The 22,343-nt window shown below is 50.6% G+C and overlaps 1 protein-coding gene across 1 annotated transcript; it reads right to left on the reverse strand.

Annotated features, from left to right (window-relative positions):
* Positions 1-1,362: 1,362 nt before the first annotated feature.
* On the reverse strand, positions 1,363-21,542 carry CIMAP2 (ciliary microtubule associated protein 2). The gene is made up of 10 exons (XM_064493315.1): positions 21,493-21,542; positions 20,573-20,660; positions 19,942-20,106; positions 19,615-19,737; positions 14,731-14,868; positions 14,450-14,593; positions 12,734-12,895; positions 11,534-11,659; positions 9,515-9,648; positions 1,363-1,851 (listed from the first exon to the last, which is right to left on the reverse strand). The coding sequence occupies exons 1-10, from the start codon at positions 21,540-21,542 to the stop codon at positions 1,779-1,781; spliced, it is 1,203 nt and encodes a 400-aa protein (XP_064349385.1). The 3' UTR covers positions 1,363-1,778.
* Positions 21,543-22,343: the final 801 nt, after the last annotated feature.

A 22,343-nucleotide genomic window follows, 5' to 3' on the forward strand; every position in this document is an offset into this window, starting at 1 on the left:
ATCAGTGTATAACTTTACAGGTGGCCCTCGGTATCTGCAGATCGTGTAGTACTGCAGCACATATTTAGTGAAAAAAATCCACATGTAAGTGGACTCACACAGTTCAAACCCGTGTTGTTCAAGGGTCAACTGTAATTAAATTTGTATCTAGGAAATTTCTGCCTCATTCAAAGGCCAAAGATTTCCTTCCTATATGTTTTTAATCTAGAAGTTTTATAGTTTAGGGTTTACATTTAGGCCTATGATTCATTTTGAGTTCATTTCTTTGTGATGTGAATCATTGATCACAGCTCATTTTTTGCATATTGACATTTGATAGTTTCAGCATCATTTATTGAAAAAACTATTCTTCTTCCAAATGAATTGTCTTTGCACCTTTGTTGAGAATCAATTGTCCATAGAAATGTGGGTCTGTTTCTGGATTCTCCATCCCATTCCTTTAATTTATCTGTCTATCCTGACACCAAATCCACATCATAGAATAAGGTAATGTTAATCCTCCAGCTTTGCTCCTCTTTTTCAAAGTTGTCTTAGCTATTTTATGTTTTTGTATTTCCATGTAAGTTTTAGGATCAGCTTGTCACTTTAAAAATGTTTGCTGGGGGTTTGATTGATATTGCGTTGAATCTATAGATCAATTTTGGGGAACTGACATCTTAACAATATTCTTTTGATCCATGATCATGGTATATCTCTCCCTTTATAGGTCTTTATTAATTTATCTCTGCAATATTTTACAGTTTTCAGTACACAGATCTTTCACATCTTTTGTCAAATTTATACCTAAGTATTTCATAGTTTTTGATGCTATTATAAATGGCATTTTAAATTTTAAATTTTTGATTTTTTATTGCTAGTATATACAAATAGTTGATTTGGTTATATTGATCTTATTTCCTGAAACCTTGCTGACTTATTAGATCTAGTTTGCCCCTAGTTTGGCTTATCAACTAGGTGAGAATTTGATAGGATTTTTTTTCAATTGACAACATGCTTGTGAATAAAGACAGCTTTCTTCCAAAGCATCATTTCAACATGAATGAGGAAGTAACTGCTTTCTGCAAGGCACTAATACTCTGACGACTGTTGAAGTATTTTTGTCTCAGTTTCTTTTTCTATAGGGACAACACACTCTTCCATCCCACCCAATCTCTTATTGTCCATAAACAGTGAGGGAAGCTCAGGGCATTGAGACCAACCCCCACAGACCCACATCTGGGCTAGACTTGGGGGTGGAACTGATTGTTCCCAATGGCTGCACCTTGCCTGGTGGTCAGCAGCCTCCTCATAGAATTTTGGTCCTGCTGAGCTCCCAGAAGCATCCTGGGATGGAGATAGTGTGTTCCTGGAGAGGCCCTACAGTTGCCTTATGACATATACTACACTCTCCCAACTCTCTTTGGATTTTAATGAACAGAGAGTCAAGCAATTTGGCTTTAGAATAGAAGGGGTTCCAAGAGTGTCAACCACATTCCACCCCTTTAGTCCATCTGCTGTCTGGCTTCCATGTTCATCTCATGGGCTGATTTGAATTCTCAGGATAACTGATCTCTTGTATCAAAAGATATCTGGTCCCCAGCTGTCACAGTAGACATGGTGACTTCTGGGTTGATGTCGCCAGTAAATGTCATCCCACCACCCCTCTGCCCTCTCCCAGGCGTCCCATGTGTCCCTTCTCCAAGACCACCCCCCATCCCCACTTTTATCCTCCCATTCCTAGATTTGTCTTCAGGCCTTTGGGTCCTCCGGTCACTGCAGGCTGTCCTTCATGCGCGGCTTTAGGGAATAGGATCTGAATTATGATCCACAGTTGGAGGGCACTTCCCCTTAGTAAAAGGTGTGATTCTTTCCCTTAAAAAAACAGAGAGAGAGAAAATGGACCTGGTGCCTTGGAAGGGAGTAAGCTTCCCTCCTTGGCGGAGCGCCCGTCAGGGGTGAGCGGGTACTGCTTGGCTGTGCTTCCTAGGGGTCCTACACTGGGTGAGAGGCCAAAATGGGTGACTTGCAGAGCTTTCCCAACAAAACAGCCTGGTTCTAAAGAGGAGATTCCTCTACTTTGCACCTGGTTTGACTCATCAGAGCCCCCACATTGGTTTGAAAGAGCTTTGAATACAAAATCCTAGCACCTGAAAGATCACCTAGCCACCCTGTGAGGGGTACTGAGGACCAGAAAAAGGAGGGAACTTGCCTGAGGTCACCCCGATGACCAGAACTCCAGCCCAGAGCCTCTGCCCACAGTCTGGTGTCCCTCCCATTGCTCTGATTCTTTCCTAAGAGTGGGACATGTGAGGATTCTAGCTTCCATCTCAGGAGCCATTTGGAAGATGGCATTTCATAAAAACCCCTTTGCTTTGTGTGTCCAACAGCATCTACCAGCCATTATGTTGCACATATTTATGTGTTTGTTCATTGCCTGCCTTTTAAACAAGACTTTGGGTTATTTATTGATATCTCCCCTTTACCTAGACTGTCCCTGTGCTTGGAAGGTGGTGTTCACAAGTATCTGTCAAAAGAAGGCAGGCAGGAGGGAGGGCTCACAAGGCAAAAGAGCCCTTCAGTGCCATCTGCTGGATCTCCATGCCTTCTGCCCTTCACTCCTCCCCAGTCCACTGCCCCTGGCCTGGCTCAGAGCCTCTGCTCTCACTTGACACCAAGACAGCCTCCTGGTCTCTATCTGGCCCCACCCCATACCCCTACCTTACAATGCCACAGAACACGTCCTTAAAACACAAGAGTTACTTCCCGTTAAACCTTTCTGAGTGTCTGCAAGAAAATGTTTGCAAAACACATCTCTGATAAAGGATAGATGCCTTGAATATATAACAAACTCTCAAAACTTAATAGAAGAGAACAAGCAACCATTTTTTTTAATGTGCAGAAGAAGAGACACAGAGGAAGTACATGAAAAGATGCCCCACATTTTGTCGTTGGAGAAATGCAAATCCAAACCACAAGGAAATACACTTATTAGGATGGCTAAAGTTGGAAGGAAAAAAACCTAATAGCACCAATGCTGACAAAGATGTGAAGCAATTAGACCCCACATACATTGCCGGTGGGACTATAACCTTGTACAGCCATTTCAGAAAATAACTTGGCACTTTCTTGTAAAGCTAAACACACACATACCAAGCGCCCTAGAAATTCTACTCTAGATATTTGCCAAAGAAAAACAAAAGCATATGTCTACACAAAGACCAGCGTGTGGCTGCTTATAGCCAATTTATTCAGAATTGCCCAGGCTGGGAACAACCCAAATGTCCTTTTCCTTGGAACTGGATAAACCATGGTACATTCATTCAACAGAAGACAAGTCAGCACTAGAAAGGAGCAAATTGCTGATACAAGCAGCAACCTGGATGAATCTCAAGAACACCATGCAAAATGAAATGCACATAATTCTACATACGGCATGATTCCATTTATATGACATTCTGGAAGAGGCAACACTATAGGGGTGCTGATCACATCAGTAGTTGCCAGGGGCAGGGGGAGGGGGTGGAGACTGACTACAAATGGCACAAGGAAACTTTTGGAGGTGACGCTAGTATTCTACACCTTGCGGACTCTGCACTTTTCCATCCACAGCCACACTGGATCGTGGCCACCACCCTGAAGCCCAAGGCAGGGATTAAAAATAGCACGTCAACAAGGAGGAATTGTGAGGCTCCAATGAGAACGCCTTCATCCCTCCAGACTCCAACTGTTCTTATTAACTCTTCACTCCTGCTTTTTAAAACCTTTATTTTGATTTTTAAAAAACTTCTAGAGTTGAATGATTGCTTCTTTTGGTTTCAATCTGTCTTGTTTAATATTTAAAGCAATTAAAACTATGAATACTGCATAGGTTTGGGGAGGGTATAGCTCAGTGGTAGGGTGCATGCTTAGCATGCACAAGGTCCTGGGTTCAATGTCCAGTATCTCCATTAAAAAAAAAATTTTAAGACAAAAAGCAGGGAATCAAATGGGAGTTCAGTCCCTAAATATGGAGACCTCTAGGTTCTTCTCCTACCCTTACAGCCCCAGCAGTCAGGCTTGCAACCCCCAGAAGAGCATTCTCCACAACAAGGCCAAGAGAAAAATATCTAACATCACTGACATCAAATTCCCCCAGGGAAAACACCCAGCTTGGTCATCCTATGCTGAAGCCTGTGGTCAGTAAGTGTCCCAGGGCCTTTAGTGGGATTTTTAGTTGGACATGAATACGTAGTCAAAGATCACTAGATATTTGAGAAAAATTGCTAATACGGAAGATTGAGGCCAAAACAAACACATACACACACAAAGGAAATCTTGAGGGGGGAAAGGACAATGTCAGGCAAGCTTGTCTAATAATACCTTCAAAGGATGAGGAAGCACTGTATCCATGAAATAGGAGCACATTGTTACTAAAAGGAACATTCAGAAAACAAAAAATAAGTCTTAGAAAATAAAATATGAGCCCAGAAATGAATAACTCAGTGAATGAGAGAACATTCCTCATCACCTAAAAACGATCAGCAGCTCAGCAGTACTGAGGGCAGAACCAAGCACAGAACAGGTCTCTCAAATGAATCGATCAATGAAAGAGTGTATAAGGAAATCCTTCCCAACTTATGACCCACCTTCTGTGCCTCGCGGCACAGTCCTCCTGACCCAAGGGCCCAGTTGAATCAGGGCTTCATGAACAAGGAACCTCAGCCCCAGGGAGAATCATGCACCAGCCTGACCAACAGACAAGCACAGGCACCTGTGGTTAGCTTCCATTCAGTATCATTCATAAGCCTTAATTATATATGTCCATGTCTCTGCAGGGTATACATTATTCCCCCTTTACAGATGGGAAACCTGAGGTCTGGAAGACAAAGGGTGACTCTTGGCTGGAGGTGGGTGTACAAGGAGAACCTATAATTTGTGCAGTCTGTCTTGTCCTTTTTTATTTGCTTTTTTTTTTTCTGATTATAAAAATAATATGTTTATTTTGAAAAATTCAAACATTTAAGAAATAAAACCAGGTAAATGCAAAAGACCTTGGTAACCCCCCAGGTGTAACCATGGTCAACAGTGTGCAGCCTAGTCTTCCATAGTGTGTTGTCCATGCATATGGCTATGTATTTTTAATGTATTGTTATTCTATTTTTAATATTAATATGTATTTATTCTTTCAGACAACGTTTATAATAAATGTATCAGATTCCCCCACCAGCCCCCTTACAATTTGATAAAAATGGCACTAAATGTGTATACTGATGAGGAAGATCACTGAGTCTTTCCATCCATGAACATAGTATTCTCTCCAGTTATTCGGGCCTTCTTTAACACCTTTTAGTAAAGGTTTATATTTTTCTTCATTTATGCCTTAAATACACTTTATTAAGTTTATCCCAATGTATTTTATTGTTTGTGTGGCTAAGAATGGAATCTTTTTCTTTTTCTCAATGAAGTTATCTATTTGTTGTGGCTGCAGTGTCAGAGGAAACTTTTTTTTTTTTTAACACACTTCACTGTACTCACTTCCTTAGCTTTACAGTTTTAAAATGAAACTTCTTGGATTTCTTTAGGTAAACACACATATCGTTATAAATTGTGATGATTTTGCTCTTCCTTACCAACATTTTAATTTCTTGTCTTACTGCATTTGCTAGCTGAATAATGCCCGTGATATAGGCATACCTGTTTTGTTCTTGACTTCATGAAAAACCTTTAGTATTTCACTATCACATTTTGTTTTGGGCCTCCTCTTTCAAAGCTCCCACCCTCCCTCAGGATTCAAATGCCCTCCTCTTTCTCCCCTGTCCCTATCAAATCTCCATCTTAGTAGAGGCTTTTCCTTGAGTCTTTGACAACAAAGTGTGATTTAAGCCAATATATTTTCTTTCCTGGATGATGTGCATTTTAAGCCTCTGGAAAGAACTTATCCCTTATATTAATGAGACAGAATTCTGCCAAGGCATAGCAGCTGCTAAAGGGTCAGGGAGCCAGCATGTACAACATACCTACAAAACACCATCCACAGGAAAGAGCACATTTACATGCATAATCTCCTTTAGTCCTCAAAGCAGACTCTACAAGGTGGTTACTTTGTTTACTCTCACTTTTCAGGAGAAAATCTGTCTCCAAGCAACCTGCCCCAGGTCACACAGCTAAGTAGGAGACACAGAATTCTAAGCCAGGTCACAAGAGAAATCCTGTAACTCTCACAAGCCTGAGTGTTGGATGTTTTAACAGCAGTGAAAGGGGCAGTTTGGACCCAAGGGGGAGTAAGATGTTCAGGGGGAGGAAGTGGAAGGTCCAATGTGGGTGGGGCATCCTTCCCTTCCCTAGAGCCCTTCACTGAGCAAACAGTATATAGGATGGGGCTTTGCTGACAGGGTGGCTGGGGAGGGGTGGCCCTGCAGGAATCAGAGCATGGCACTCTTCCCAGCAACCTTCCAAATCCTCACGTGGGCATTGGTGTGGGGAAAGCCCCCTGCTCTAGGAGGGGAAGTTCTAGGGGATTCTAGTTCCAGCTCTGCCACTACCAGCCGTGTGACCTGCGGCAAGCTGCTCCTCTCTCTGGTCCTGGTTGAACACTAGTCAAGAAGGCTAACCACCTTGGGCTCAAAAGGCAAAGAACATGCTTTTGCACACTAAAAGTGGTCCATATGGTTTTCAATCAAACAAGGCAGATGAATTCGTGCATTTACCTCTGTTCCCTCTATTCCTTCCTGTAATTCAGTAAAAGCACTATAAAGGAATTCTTTTTAAATAGACACACAAGAAAAGGAGGGGAAATATCAAAGGACAAGGGTGTTAACATATTTAGGGGAAATGCAAAGTGCAGGGAGCCGTCAGCAGAGCTGAGAGAGTCAAAGAGCAAGCTGCCTGCAGTAGGGGAGCCAATGAGAAGCTTGCCAGCTCCTGCCACAAGCCCCAGGGAGGCCCAGGAATTGGAGTAGAGACACCAGTATCTCAAAAAGCAGGCACAAGACTGATGACTGAAAACAAGGGGAAACTTAGACACTCCCCACCACACACTCTTCACCCACCCAGCAGGAGACTAGTATTCAGAGAGGCTGGGGGTGGGGAGACCAGCTCAGTGGAAGGTGGGCAGACAGGCACCATAGTGAGAATAGAGGGAGGAGGTGGAAGTCCCTATACTGATGGAGACTCCCAACCTCCTTCCCCTAAACACCAGCAACCCCACTCACCACCATCCCCTACCCCCCAGGATGCAGGATCCTTTTCTAGAGAAGTTGAATGGTCCCAGAGAAAATACCTAGAAACATTGACATTGAGGGTCTCCCAACAGAATCCCCATCCCCTCACTCCCAGTGAGACAGGACAGAAGGGGGCAGGGCACAGCCATTCAAGGAATGACAGCAATTAACACCAAAATGGTGGAAGAGTCAACTCCCAGTTGGCCTTGAGGATTAAGATAGCAGGAGGTTTGACTTCTAATAGACCTTGAGCTTCATTATATGCTCATTGTAACATATTAGCATGGTGAATAACATGCCCGCAGGTGCCATGACAGTCCCAAGGCTAGCCACAAAAGGTCAGAGTGGGTGGTAGCCCAGTTCCTGGGAATCTCAGCCCCTTCCCCCAGGGTAGTTGGAAGGGTCCCACCCGCAGGGGGGTGAAGCTACTGAGCCCATAAAAACTGGCAACACCACACCTAGCAGCCCTTTTTCACTCCCTCCTCTTTGGAGACGGCCCCGTACTCTGTCTATGGAGTGTGTACCTACTTTTACTTTAACCCGAGCACCCAACCCCCACACCTCGTGGCCTTTCTCTTGCCTTTTGAAACAGCCTACACCCTATGCAGTATGTATCTCTCTAAATAAATCTACCTTTACTCAACTGTGGCTCACACTTGAATTCTTTCCTGCATGAAGCCAAGGACCCACACTTGGTGGGGCACATCCCAGGGACTCAAGACCTGGGACATGGCCCCCCACAAGCCCCACATCCATTTTTCCTTCATCACCAGTGAAGGCCTACCCAGACTCATAGCATTTTTTAGTGATTTCCTCTCAAATATGAACAAGTGAAAGAAGAAAAGGAACAGGGAAGAAGTGGAGGTAATGCAGGGAGTGGAAGGAAACTGAAGGAAGACTGTCACTGCCATCCCTAGATGAATGAACACAGTGCACACATGGCACGGAACTGGAGGCTAGTTAAGCGGGGGAAATGCACTCCACAACACAAAAGAACTCTCAGAAACTAAAAAAGATGAAAGCCAAATTTTCAAAAGACAATAGCAGGGTTCGAATAAAAGGACGAGGAAGATTTACCAGAAAGTAGGATAGAAAAAGCAGAAATAGGAAAGAAGGGGAAAAAAAAGAAAACCAGAGCATCAAACCAGAATGTCTACCAACCAAAGAGAGGAGTGAAAACAGACAGGAGGAAGCCACCAAGCACAAGAACACAAAGAATTTTCCCAGAATAGAAGGTCCTGAGTCTCCAGAAGGAAGGAATCCATTAAGTACCCAAAACAATGGAGGAAAGCAGACTCACAGTAACACCCATCGTCATGAAATTTCAGAACAAAAGGGACACAGAGAAGATCCTACAAGCTTCCAGAGAGGAAGGTGCAGTTTATATACAAAGGACAGGAAACTAAGATAGCATCAGAATTCTCAAACAACCATGCTTGAGGCTTGAAGGCAATGCAGCAAAGCCTTCAAAATTCCCAGGGAAAATTATTTCCAACTAAAATATTATTTCCAACCAGACTACTGATCAGCTGTGCAGGGAGAAAAAAGAATCTTTTTTGGGCTTGCTGTCTATCAAAAACGTTACCTCCTAAGGAATCCACCAGAACAAAGGTGTTGATCAAGAAAGAAGATACAGGACTACTTTGATAAAACATATTTAAAAGCTGGTTTTCCCTGAGAGATCTGGCCCCCAGAATCTGGTCTCCAGGTCCTCACCAGAATTTCCAATGACGGAATGACAGAGTTTCCCATTCTATAGTGCGTGCTTATTCGCATTTTAACATTTCTGAAATTGAGATTATATGGCAACTGATGGCAACTTAGGTCAATAAAACATGGCACAGCTAATTTTTGCGTGCTGTTTTAGCCACAGAATTCCACGTATTTTTTCTTTAGGCTTCACAACAACCCTATAAGATGAGTTTTACCAACCCTGTTTTGAATGCCAAGAAACAGATCCCCTGTGATGAAGCCACACGAGGCAATCCTAGACTGTGTGGGTTGTGGGTAGAGGCGTTAGCATTGATTGAGTTCCTTTTCTCTTTACCATCAGCTTTAAACAAGAGTATCTCATTTGGGTCTCCACAGTCCTCTGCTCATTTGACAGTTAAGGGAAGTGAGGCTTAGAGAGGTTAAGTAACGTGCCCCACCTCACACAGCCAGTAAGCATCAGAGCCAGGATCTGAACTCTTCCTACAGACAGGTGTTTGGCTGGCACTAGGGGCAGCATCTGTGTTCCCACGGGAACCAAGCACAAGATGGGGGATCCCCCAGCCCAGCCCAGAGTGAGCCCCTCTGTGCCCTCGCCCCTCTGCTGGAGCTCCAGCGGCACTCACTGCATGAACCTGTCCCGGGCAGGGTCCGAGGGGTAGCGCTTGGATCCGCCCATGAACAGGGACCGGTACCGCTGCCGATGGTCCTTTGTCTCTAACAGCCTGGTGTTGAGGTAGCGACCCACACCTACGGGGTTCTGCACCGGAAGAGGAGACAGGACATTAGCAAACCAGATGCCTGGCTTGGAGACTTGATCTCAGCCTCCTTGCCTCCTCACAGGCTCCTCCCTGCTCTATCTGTTAAAGGTTGAATTATGTTCCCCAAAGAGATATATGGAAGTCCTAACCCCCAGTACCTCAGAGAATGGACTTGTTTGGAAATAGCTGCAGATGTAATCAGTTGAGATGAGGTCATAGTGGAGTAGGGTGGGCCCTTAATCCAATGTAACCAGTGTAACGAGTGACAGCTCTAGAAAATCAATACACCAGCCCACCCAGAAACCCAGGTGGTGCATATGAGAGGCACCAACGGAGGGGCCCAGAGAGGAGATGTAGCCTGCCCAGGGTGACCAGTGAAGACAGGAGAGTGACAGGATGCAGGAACCGGCCATCTGCACAGGATCTGTCCCAAGGGTAGACTGGGAGACGTTAGAAATCATGCACTAGTCCAATGTGAAGCCAGACTTGCCACCAACAAGGGAAAGACCTGTCTTGCCAAGGAGCAGGCTCCTGGCCAGGGTGTGCAGGCAGAGGGACACTCCTGCCCTGGAATAGGGCGAACTCAGCCTCTGGACCGGACCTCACATCGGCCCTCCCACTTTGGAGTGGCTAGCCCTGTGGTAGCGACATGGTCATTTGGCTCTTGTCTAAACATCTTATTTGGGGTCCCCAAGCGAAGATCCTCTCCCCTGCAGCAGGTACAGGCTGGAGGCAGGAGAAGGGAAGGTACGGGAGACTTGAGCAGCTGGACCTCATAAGAACCGAGTAGGGCAGGCAGGGTGTGGGCACACTGGGGCCAAGTCATTGCTCGGGAAGCGAGGAAGTGGAATGGAATGGAAAGAGCTCGGGGTGGGGGGGGGGGGGGTAGGGCAGGGGGAGCTTCGTGGGAAGGCAGTCAGGTTATAAGCAAGATGTTCCTAGGGAAATCAGGAGAAATACACAGCTTAAAACTACACAGCTGTTCAAAACCAGGCAAAACAAACCTGTGTTACTGGAAGTCAGGACAGGGAGAGAGGTCAGGGGTGGCCCTAGGGTGCCAGAAATGTGCTCTTCAGTGCTCTGGGGGTGGTTCCACTGTGGGCCCATTTTGTGATAATTCATGAAGCTGTTCACTTAGAACTCACAAACATTTCTGTGTGGTTATTAGACCGCAATAAAAGATGTGCTTACAAACTGAAGGGTAGGAATAAGAAACAGGATGAGGCTGATGCCCTGTGCCATTTGGTGAATGAAGAAGGCAGACACAGGAACCCAAGAACTTGGTGTCTTACAAGAACACCAACAAACTGAAGATTGCATTACACACTCAGGATGGATGGCTGCCTCTGGGGAGTGGGGAAGAGGGGAAGAGACAGAGGAGTCCTTGCTCAACCAGGGATGAGGAATGGGCCAACTCTCCCCACTGCCCCTGAGGCCCCAAGACAAACACAAAGAGAATGGAGGGAGCACTCCCCTAGGAAAATAAGAGCGTGGAAGGGCTCTGGGGTGATGTCCCTTTAGCACAGTGATTTTCAAATTGTGGTCCCTGGAACAGCAGTATCCACATCACCTGGGAACTCGTTACAAATGCAAATTCCAGGCCTCACTCCAGGCGTACTGAATCAGAAGCTCTGGCATGGAGCCTGGCCACCTGTGTTCTAGCAAGCCCTCCAGATGATGCTCATGCCTGCTCAAGTTTGAAAACCACTGCCTTAGAGAAACGAGACAGCGGGAGTGGGTGTTAGTTCCCAGCAGAGAAAGGAGGTGGGATCCGACTCCCTGAGAGCATCAGTTCCCAGGGAGAAGGAGGCCTGGGAGCTGCCTGCAGAGGCAAGAGACAACTTCCTGCTCATCACCATGTATGCCCCACCCAGACCCACTCACCCAGCTTCCCAAAATCATCTGATAGTCCTGTATGCCTATCCGCTTGGAGGACAGCAGGAATGGTGGCTGCTTGATGTGTCTGCATTCCTTCTCTGGAGGAAGCCACATACCTGGACCAGACGTGGCCTAGGGGTAAGGAACGAAGGCTGAAAGCTGGAGAGGTCTTGATGGTCAGTCTGGGGCCAGGGCAGGTGAGGGCTCCAGGCAGCTGACCTCACCCACCTGGCAGCCCTGGGTCTTGAGCCAAGGACTGGGGAAGGTACTCAGCCACCTCCCAACTCATCAGGAGCCCATTCTCCGGGGATGAAGGGGCCCTGAGGTGCCCTCAGGACCCATGCCACCCACTCTGTCCCCCACCCATCAGCCTGACACCTCTTTCCAGGTTTCCAAGGGCCCTCCCAGTGTGTCAGGGTCCAGAGAAATGCTCCAGACCCCATCCTGAGGAGCAGAAGCCACACAGGCTTAGGAGCTGGAAGAGCTGGGTTCTAATCTTGCCTCCTTCTCCCCCTTGGGGAGCCTGGGCAAATCCCTTCCTATCCCTGGGCCTCAGTTTCCTTTTGTGAAATGCAAATGATGATCCCTTCCTCAGTGGCCCAGAGCAGGCATTCAGGAAACGTTGGAACCCTTTTTCATTCTTCTGGACCCAACCCCTTCCCAAGCCCTTAGCAGCTCCCCACTCCCCTTCCCGAGGAGGTGGGGCAGACCCTGCTTGAAGGGCCGACTAAAAGCCCAGGGCCTACTCAGACCACTGGCTGCCGAGCCCCCAGAGAGGAGCCCACCAGTCCCATGGACAGAGCAGGCGTGTGTCCCTCTGTCCGGGCATGCACCTTATCCACACTCCGCCCTGCAGCAGTCTTCCCCTTGGCCTCTCTGCGGGGGAGGGGGCGGGGGCAGAGATTAGTGGCGGCTGGACTCTCCCCTGGTGCCAGGCTCCATGCCACAGGCTCTAGGACTTAACCTCACTGAATTCTCACAGACACCAGGTTTCGCTCCTGGGACAAGCGTGTGAACTGAGGTTCAGAGAGTAAGAGAGACTGACCCAGTGTGACCAGTAAGTGCAAGACCAGAACTGGGAAGCAGGTAGGTCTGACACCCAAGGCGGAGCTTTCCCCTGAAATAGCCACCCCCCAACCCTGCCCCTGCAGGAGAGCCCTCTTCCAAGAGAATAAGGAAGGCAGGCCATGGTTGGGGGGCACTAACTAGCTTTCGGGGACACTGGCTAAGGGTGGCCCAGTAAATTCTTTCTGTAGGGGTTTCTGGGTTGCGGGGAAGTTTTGAAAAAACTCCACGCTTCTTATTGTGACGTGAGTTCAGTTCTTCCACGAAGCTCTTGAAATTCATCAGTTCCCTGGGCTTTTTTTTCTGAGAAACAGAGGAAAAAAAGGTATCTGTTATGCCAGGAAAAGCAAGAGCAGAGCCGAGTTTCTGGACCCTCACCAGCAATCAGACAGGCAGGTCGTCCAGTGAGGCATCAACCTCTCCTGTCTGCCAGTGTCCCATGGCCAGGCCAGCCCAGCCCAACCTGGGCGACGGAGATACAGCCCCCCAGGAAGGGGTGGGGCCAGTCTGACAGCATCTCTAACAGCCCCTTCTGCGTGCCACACCCTGCAACCAGCTTGCTTCATCTACTTCTTGTTTCTTTCTCTCGTTTCATGGACATTTACTGAGCCGGGTGCTGTTCTAAGGAGGAGCACGATAGTCCAAATATTTAAAAACCAGAATGATGCAGGAACCCACAGGATACTTAGGGCAGTGAAACTACTCTGTGTGATACCATACTGGTTGGGACTTGTTATTTTACATTTGTCCAGACCCACAGAACGTACACCACCAGGAATGAACCCTAATGTAAATGATGGGCTTTGGACAGTAATGATGCAGATTCATCGACTGTAACAAATGTTCCGCTCTGGGGCGGATGATTGACAGTGGGGAGGCTGGGTGTGTAGCGAGGACAGAGGATGCATGGGAACTCTACTTTCTGCTCAATTTTGCTGTGAACCTAAAACTGCTCTTAAAAAAAAAAAAAAGTCTATTAAGTTTTAGATAACACAAATTACCATATGGCCTGGGCATTGGCTGTAGGGCTTGAGGAGGGTCCAAGGCCCCTGCTATGCTGGGCAGGACACCTTAGTAGCTGGTCATGAGGAGGCCTGGGAGGCCCCGGGGAGGAGCCAGGTTGCAGGACTCATTCAATGGCATTTTACCAGCTGGTCCAGAAGTATTTCGACATTCTACCTCCCCATTTCCTAGCACTCCCAATGCCCTTTACCGTAGCACCAACTCCCTGTTAACACTCTATATTGTTTTCATTCATGTTTATGTTTACCTTTCCACTAGAATGTAAGCACCACGGGGGCAGGTTCCCCTGCACCTGGACAATGATCTGGCCCAAGGTATACATGAGCGAATGCAGAGTGGAGACAAACGGGTAGTGAGATAAATACTTAAAGTTCCATTGCTATGAAGGCAAAGCACAAAGTGCTAGAGATCACATAACAGAAACTTGATGGGTGCAGGAAAGGGGGCATTGAGCTAAAATTGGACCCCTCCCGGCCCTCCAGTTCTCTGCCTCGTTAACAGCACTGCCACTAACCCAGACAGCTTAGCTGGGTCTGCGGTGCCTGGGAAGTGTCTCCAAAACAGCAGGATGCCCAGGCCTGCGCTGCAGAGGTCCCTGCAGGCCTGGCGGCCAGTCTCCCCTCCAGGCCTCACACTGCGGCCACCTGCAGCTTCTCTGCAGTTCATGCTGGTGCACAGGAGAGAGAACTGGCAGTGAAGTCATGCAGACACCCTGGGGTTCAAGTCCCGGCTCTGTCCAGGGCCCTGCGCAAAGCCTAGCACACAGGGTGGTGCGGAAAAGAGAGGCCCATCTTCCTTTGGTGAATGCACTCCCACAGCCCCCCGGGTACACACCTGCACAGAGTGATATCCAAAAGGCTGGGGCTTGCTTCGGTCACCAGAGAACGTGTCATAGAGGCTTCGGGTGCCCGTGGATTGTGCCAGGTACGCCTCGATGCCACTTTTGATGGTGTAGGTGCCAGGGGCCAGACCACTCCCCTGGAAGGGAGCACAGAGGACAATCCCTGCAGGTCCGTCGCCCCCTCCTCAGGGCTGCGGGGTCCCCATGCGCCCTGGGAGTCTCCCCTCAAGGCTTCACAGGAAGGCAGGTGAGGCCTGGCCAGGTAGGGTGATACCTGGTGAGCCAAGGGGGGTGGCTTGTTGGTCATCCTGCACATGAGGCCCTCAGAATGAGACCGGTTCCAGGCACTCTCCTCCAGTTTCGTGTAGGGGTTGCCCTTCTCCCCGTAATTTCCAGGGCCTGGATAGTAGTTCTGGCCGGGGAAGGAAGGGACATAAAGGCCATTAGTCCCACTCCTTGTGCTGCTGAGTGCACCTGAGGAAGAGATGCCCTGCAGAGGGGACTGGGACTGTCAGAGCCCCCAGCACTGCACTGTTGGCCTCTGAGCCTCCACCGCTGCTCAGACCTTCAGTCCCAGGTTCAGACTCTTTACTGGGGCCCCACCTGTCTGCCCAACTTATCCCACCTGCTCCCTTCCTACATCTGACACTTCAGCCAAAGTGGGCTCCATGCTGGTCCCCAAACACATGCCATTCTGCCAACCTCCTTGCCTTTGCTTCTGCCATTACTGCCACCCAAAATGCCCTTCCTGCCTTCTTGACCTTGGAAAATTCTGCTAACCCTGCAACACCAGCGTGAATGTCATCTCTCCTGGGAATGAAGTCCTCCTTCCCCTCTCACTCCAGACAGCTGCTTACTTTGGTGGTCTCAGAAACCCCATCCACGACACCCCTGTGTCACAGCCCTGCATTTACATGAATGGGTTTCTCCCTGTGCTGTGAGCAGTGCTTGTGGCCTGGAGGGATCTGAAGTCCCAGATTCAAATCCTGACTCTGCTTGTTCCTAGCTGAGTGGCCTCAGGCACACCACCTAATTTTTCTTAGCCCCATGGGTCCATATATTTAGCATAGGGATAGCTGTACTTTCCCAGGGTAATGAGGCTGAAGTGAAATAATGTTATAAAGCTGCCTGCATGTGCCCAGTCCATAGTGGGCACCAATGCCAGATAAGTCAGGGTGGGGTGGCTGTCTTTGTGGGAGGGGGCAGAAGAAGGAAGTAAGAGAGGTTGAGAACTGTGGCTGGAATGATCACCTGGGGCCTCAACTGCCAGGGTCAGAAATCTAGCCTTTGTACGTGGGGTAAAGATTTCCACCCTGCACTGTAGCTGGGTGGGTGGGTGGGTCTTTGGGTCAAGACCTGGTAGGATGTTTGCTGTTGCTTTGCATCTTTTAGCCACATGGGGTCGCTGCCTCTCCATGGATGGCTCAACCCTGCCCACCTCCAGAAGCTGCCCAGGACTGCAGGAAGAGGCATGGAACTCTGAGGTGGGGAGAGTCAGGCTACTGCAGGCATCAGATTTGCTTGCTCTCAGAGGAAGAAGGCTTCCCTTGCCTCCTTCCAGGGCCTGAGATATCCAGGTGTGTTCAGGAGAAAAGCCCCAATGTAGGAAGGTGGGTCCGGGCATCAGGTGTCAGGTGCTTCACAAGCGTTACTTAACATCTTTGTCCTGGAGGCTACCTGATGAGATCAAATCAGTGCCATCCGCAATCAACAGATGGGAAAACTGAGTCTCAGAGAGGCAAACCTCCGGTCAAGGTCCCACCTCCAGAAAAGGGCAGCACAAGGGTTCCAACTGCAAAATCCCTGCATGAGTTTTCTGAGCCTCTACTGATTGCCAGGCATTGTGCAGGCACTGGGGGCCGGAGGGCAATGAGCTCATCTCCGGAGACCTTAGAGGTGAGGGTTATAACAAAGGGGTGAGAGCAGCCGCTGCTCCCTGCGGAGCTCACAGACCAGGTGGAGCCCAGTGCTGGGCGCTCTGTCAACAAAGCATAAGATATTGTTTTAACAGGACTCTGAAGAAAGACAAGGATCCCAGAAGACAGGTGAGAGAGAGGCAGGTCCCCCCTGGTAGAGGGGCAAAGGCAAGGGGGCCGGAACAGCAGCACCTTTGAGACAGGTTTGGTGGGAAGGAGTTAGGAAGACCCTGAAGGCTGCACTGGGGAGTCCAGACCTGATTCTGAGATGTGCGGGTGCTAAGGAAGGTGACTTGGGCAATGGTAGGCGACCAGGAAATCAGTCATGAGGCTGGGCTGGAAGTGGGGAGGGGAGCATTGCCTAGGCCTGGGTGGAGGCTATGGGAATGGAAGGAGGACAGGAGGCAGATCCCCACGACTGCGGGAACAAGGTGCCGCTGGGTTTCTGGCTCTGGCCACTGGGTGGTGCCATTCCCTGGGAAGAGCAGGCCTGAGGGAGACGCTGACCTGGGGGCAGGGAGGCAGGCAGAGTTTGAGGGTCCTGGGGGGCCCTGGGGTAGGGATCTGGAGCTCTGCGCATGGAGCCTGGCTGGGCAAGAGAGATCCCCCCAAAGAGTGGCAGGGAAGACGGGGCTGGGAGAGAGGAGCCCTGGAGGGAGACTGGCAGAGGAACTCCAGGGCTGCAGAGCCCAGCATCCCCAGAGCCAAGAGAAGGCAGAGGGCACTAGGGAGGGAGTGGAGGCAGAGCCCAGTGCCAGAGGAGAGGGCACTGGCTTTGCAAGGGTGTGATTCAACAGCCCCCTCCTCCCTGGGGAAGGATTCACCAAGCCCCGGAGCAGGCACCCACAGCTTTGGCATTGGCACTGGGGAGACTCCCAAGGAGAAGTCAGCACCCCACGCAGGTGGCATTTGTAGGCCTGTCCCAGCAGCAAGGGGGACAACTGGAGGGAGCAGAGACCAGAGGAGGCCATCAAGTTCCCAGCCCAGGTCTCACAGCAAGATGGCGGCTGAGAAAACCAGGCCTTGGCTGTGACCTCCCCCAGCGGCTGTCTTCTGCCCACAAGGGCAGTGCCACCTCCTTGAACTTACCGTCCAGCCCTGAGCCTGGGAGAGTGGCTTGGAGAAATCCCGCAGGGCCCAGTGAGGTTACTGCAGGGGCAGATATGGGGACCAGAGGGGAGAAGAGAGCTGGAAAGGAGAGACAGGCCATGGGACCTTCATTCTGCACAGCCAACACTCACTGATGCCCCAGAGCTGGGGGTCGGGGCACACGAGGAAACAGACAGCATCTGATTTGTTCCCTGAACCCCTCCACCATCAGCGGGGCTGGGCCTGACCTTAGACCCTGCCCCCCCACAGACTGTCAAGGAACAAAATCCAAGCGAGTCAAGCCTATGGGTGAAACATAATGGTTATGTGTGGACAACTTGGATTCAAATCTGTCCTCTGCCACTTAGTAGCTCTGTGACCTTAGGCAGTCACTAAACCTCTCTGTGCTCGTTTTCTCGTCTGTGAAGTGGGGCTGATAGTGCCTGCTTCAGGGGGTTAGGTTGTGAGGATTACATTAATTAGTACACTCAAGTGCTTAGAAGGGTGTCTGGCACGTGGTAGGTGCTAAGTGTCAGCTGTCATTACTTTAGCTGTCATGACTCATCTTTAAATGCCTCCAGGCACTCCCTGCTACAGCGCAGTTACAGCTTCTGCACCTGAGGATGCCTGCGCCTGTCCCCCGAACGTGGCAAGGACTAATTTCCAGGTTTCATTGAAGGTTTGGAGGTGGTGAGGTGTAGGAGAAAGGCCCTGGTTTTGGGTAGGATGTTCCACTGGGGCAAGATGTTTATCTTCTCTGAGCTCCAGGGCCTTGTCTGGAGTGGCTGTAAAAAGTTAGAATGTTTTGGAATACCTGGTACTTAGGAGGCAGGCCTGCACTTGGTCCACGGAGACTCTGCTCTGTGCCAGGCACACTGCTAAGACCTGGGAATTTTGCAGTGAGCGAACCGGGCAGGTGTGGTCCACCCTCAGGGGCTGCTGTGCCGTCAGGGAGAGACACCAAACACACAACCACAATCGGGACTCCTGGGAAGGGAGGTGTCACCTTATGGGGTCAGGTCAGACCTTGGAGCTGAGAGCCGAGGGATGAGTAGGTCCTTAGGTGAAGGGGTCACCGAGGGAGGAGTGGCATTCCTGGTAAGAAGGAACAGCAGGAGCAAAGCTCCCACTGAAGGCACTGAGGGCGCATTTGAGGAGTAGGAGGACAAGGCTGTCCGGTGGAGAGCACCAGGGCCAGGGGAGGAGGGGCAGTCAGCAAACAGCAGAGCTTGTTCCATGTGGGTGTGAGTCCTGCCCCCTTCCCCGTGACCTTACTGAGCTTGAAACTCACTCAGTGCCCTCCACACACAGGACGACCATCCTGACCCACACCAATGCCACTGCAGTCCCTCTCAGCACTATTGCCTCCCATCTGGACGTCTCCAACCCCTACCTCCACAAGCGCGTATGTCAGCCCTCCCCGTGTCAAAACCCTCCACTGTCCTCCCACAGCACTTGGCATCCAACCCGAGGCTCCCACCTTGTCCGAATGTCCTCGTGCCCTGGTCCACACTTCTCTGTTCTCTCCTCTTCCTGCCCTCACCCTCAGATTCTGAGTCTCTGTGGCTCACCTACCACTGGTTTTGCTCAAATGCCACCTCCTCCCAGAGGTCTTCCCTGAATACTCTGTAAATAGCACCACCATCCTTCACCATCTCTCCCTGTCTCATTTTTCCTCATGGCCCTGATTATATTCGAGTTGCTTCTTTGTGCTCTTGTTTCTACCATGAGGACCACAGCTCCCTGAGGGCAGAGACTTTGTCTTTGTCACTGCAGGATCCCCAGGGCCTGGTACATGGCACTAGGGGGCGCTCAACCATTATCTGCTGCCTAAATGGATGGCTATATAGATGGATGAGTATGTTGAGCACCTAATGCATGCTGGGCTCTGTACTAGGGACTCAAAGATGAACCAGATCCATCGCTGCCAGCAGTGAGTCCTGGTCTGGTAGAGGAGATGCAGGAACAGCCAGTGGGCTCAAAGTTGTGGCCCTGGAAAGCAGGGGGCTGTGGAGTCCCAGAGGAGAGCCTGGCCAAGCCTGGGAGGGAGACAGCATGAGGAAGGGTGCTTCCAGTACCACCCAGGCTGCATGCTCCTGGGACAGAGAGTGGCAGTAGGGCAGGGGTTCCAGTCCGTGTATGAGACCACCTACCCCAATGAGTCCTCGGAAGCGAATCTCCCCAGAGCTGAGCAGCCCCCGAGTGCTGCCCGGTTTCTGCTGCAGCTGTTCTAAGAAGTCTTTGAAGTTGTAGGAGCCAGGCCCCAGCTTCTCTTTCTGCCTCAAGAGAAGAGAGCAGAGGTGAAAACTTTAAACTTAGGAATGCCCATGTGGGGAAGAGCCCAGGGGATGATGTGTTCCTTAAAGGATGAGCTCTACCTGGACCTGGGAGGGCACTGCAGGCCACCTTGGGGGCAGCTAGGACTGGACAGAAGGATCTGGCACCAGAGGTGGGGTGGGGCATGGTCCCGGGGGCCTCACCTGCAGCTGCTTCTCTCTCATGATGGTCTGGTACTGGAAGTGGGGCAGCTGGGTCAGCCGGGTGGCTTCCTGGGCCCTGGCCCAGCCTGTGCCCACCTCCTTCTTCAGCTTCTTCTTGCTGAAGCAGGTCTCCTTGCAGCCATAGGACCCAGGTCCTATGTGGGACTGCGTCAGAGCACAGTCAGAGCGGGGACCAGCCACACCCACCAGCCCACCTACAGAGCAAGTCCCTACCAAGCTGTCACCCTGGCCTGGGGATGGACAGGCAATGCCCCTCTGGGATCCCATCCCCCAGCACCAAGCCTGGCACCGAAGGGCATGGCACTCAAGGTGCAACCATGACTTCCCCTATCCTTGGGCACCTTCCATTTCACAGAGGGGTACTAACCCATTCAAGGGCCTAGAGCCAGTCAGTGCAAGAGCTGGAAATGGAGCCCTGGTCTCTGTGGCCCCGACCCATGCTGTTTTCATGGCAGTTTTGCGTTTATCAAACACGTCAAGGCCACAAGCTCTGGGCTGTGGACTGAGGGCACAGAGGGGTGTGGGGCATGGCTCATCCACCATGGTGGGGGGCACTTAGAGGGGCAGTGGCCAGAGCACTGGGAGAGTCAGGGGAGGTCCACAAACTCACCACGTCTATGGAATAAGCCCTGGAGTACGGGGCCTCTGTGAAGGTGCTGAACTTCTTCTGGTTGGGATAAACAGCGGAGACATCAAACCTGGGATGGAAGGACACCCCGTGAGAGGGCAATGCTTGGCACCCAGCCCTGGCGTGGGCAGTTCTGGCGGGTGGGGGAGTTGGCATCCTAGGGCAGGTGACTCTGGAGCTGGCCCATGAAGGATAAGCAGGGCTGCTTCCACCCTGGGGTCTTCATCCTTCCAGGTTCCCTCTCCCTAGATTCCACCCTTGCCTGGTCACGTCACCCCCTGCTGGCAGCCTTGACTCAAAAGTCACCTTCTCAGTGCAGCCCCCACCTTGCCCTCCAGCACTTGCCAGCTCCTCCTCCCAGTTTCCTTTTCCTCCATAGCCCTCATCACTATCCAACATTTTATATACTTTTCTTTTTTATTATCTACTCCAAGCACCCCTCCCACAAGAATGCAAGCTCATGAACAAGGGTTTTGCTGTTTTGTTCACTGTTCTATTCCCAGATGGTAGAGCTGTGCCTGGCACACAGTAGGTGATTATATGTATATCGCAGGTGGTATACATATACAGGATGTGTATCATTTGTATGTATGAATGAAGACAGACACCTGGGCTGAAATCCTGCGCATGACTTTCGAGCTGAGTGACCTCCTATAGGCCAGGCCTCTTGGCCTCTCTGAGCAGCACATAGTAGGTGCTCCTAAAATGGTTTTAAATAACTTAATAACGATGGTAAAAGTACTCTGGGCAGGGAAGTGCAGCAGGCAGGAGGGGCAGAGAAAGACCTGCCCCCGCACTCCTCACTGCCAGCCCTCCCCCTCCCTTGGCTCCCCCTTCCCTAGGCTGCAGCCCCCGCATCGGTGGGCGCTCTCTCCCCACCCCCCACCCCCGCCGCACCCTACCTGTGGCTCTGCACCCCGAAGGGCGCCCCAGTGAACCACTTGGTGGCCATGGCGCTCGCCGGTCCCACCGCAGCGTGGTCCTCGCGGGACTCCGACTGGGGGACTCCGACTGGGGGACTCCAGACTCCTCCGCGCCCGCAGGGCGGGCTGGCCGCTGCCCCACCGCCACCTTGCTACCGCTGCCACGGCAACCAGGGCCTTGTGATTTGTGACCCTCCAGAGGACCGTGCGCTGCGTACCTGCCCTCCTGGCGTCCCTGCTAGTGCGCGGCAGGATCCCTGGACTTTTCCATTTGGCTATGCAAATTTTCACCGCTACCGTTGCCAGAAATCTCCCTGAGGCTTGCAGACTTAATGGCCCCCATGGTGGTTAATACGGATGCCATTTGATCGGGTTTTATATCATTTGCTGAGGAACTGTTTCTGATTTCTTGCTTTATCCCAGCGCTCGGCATGGGGCTTGGTAGAGCGGAAAGGCCTCTTAATGTGCACCTTATGCTGGTGGGAGCACTGAGGTCCACAGAGAGGGCTTGACTTGGGCAAAGGGCATCCCGTTCTTTCTCGACTGAGGAGGGAAGGAGGAGAAAGAGGGAACCGGCAAGGAGAGCCAGAGCGCCAGAGCATGGAGGGCAGGAATAAGGAGGCCAGGAAGGAGGGAGGGTTCCAGGGATGGAGTCTGGACTCCTTCCTCCCCCAGATACCCCCACACCCACTCCTCGCAGACACTGTGCAGATGCCTGGGACCCACGTGTGGAACTTTTGCTGAGAGTCTAGTGGGGGAAACAAAGATACACAGTGGCCAGGTCTATGAGATAAGGAGGCCTCTGTCCTAGGCTGTAGGTGGGTAGGTTA

The sequence above is a fragment of the Camelus dromedarius genome, chromosome 14, assembly GCF_036321535.1.
Source record: "Camelus dromedarius isolate mCamDro1 chromosome 14, mCamDro1.pat, whole genome shotgun sequence".
Classification (NCBI taxonomy): Eukaryota; Metazoa; Chordata; class Mammalia; order Artiodactyla; family Camelidae; genus Camelus; species Camelus dromedarius.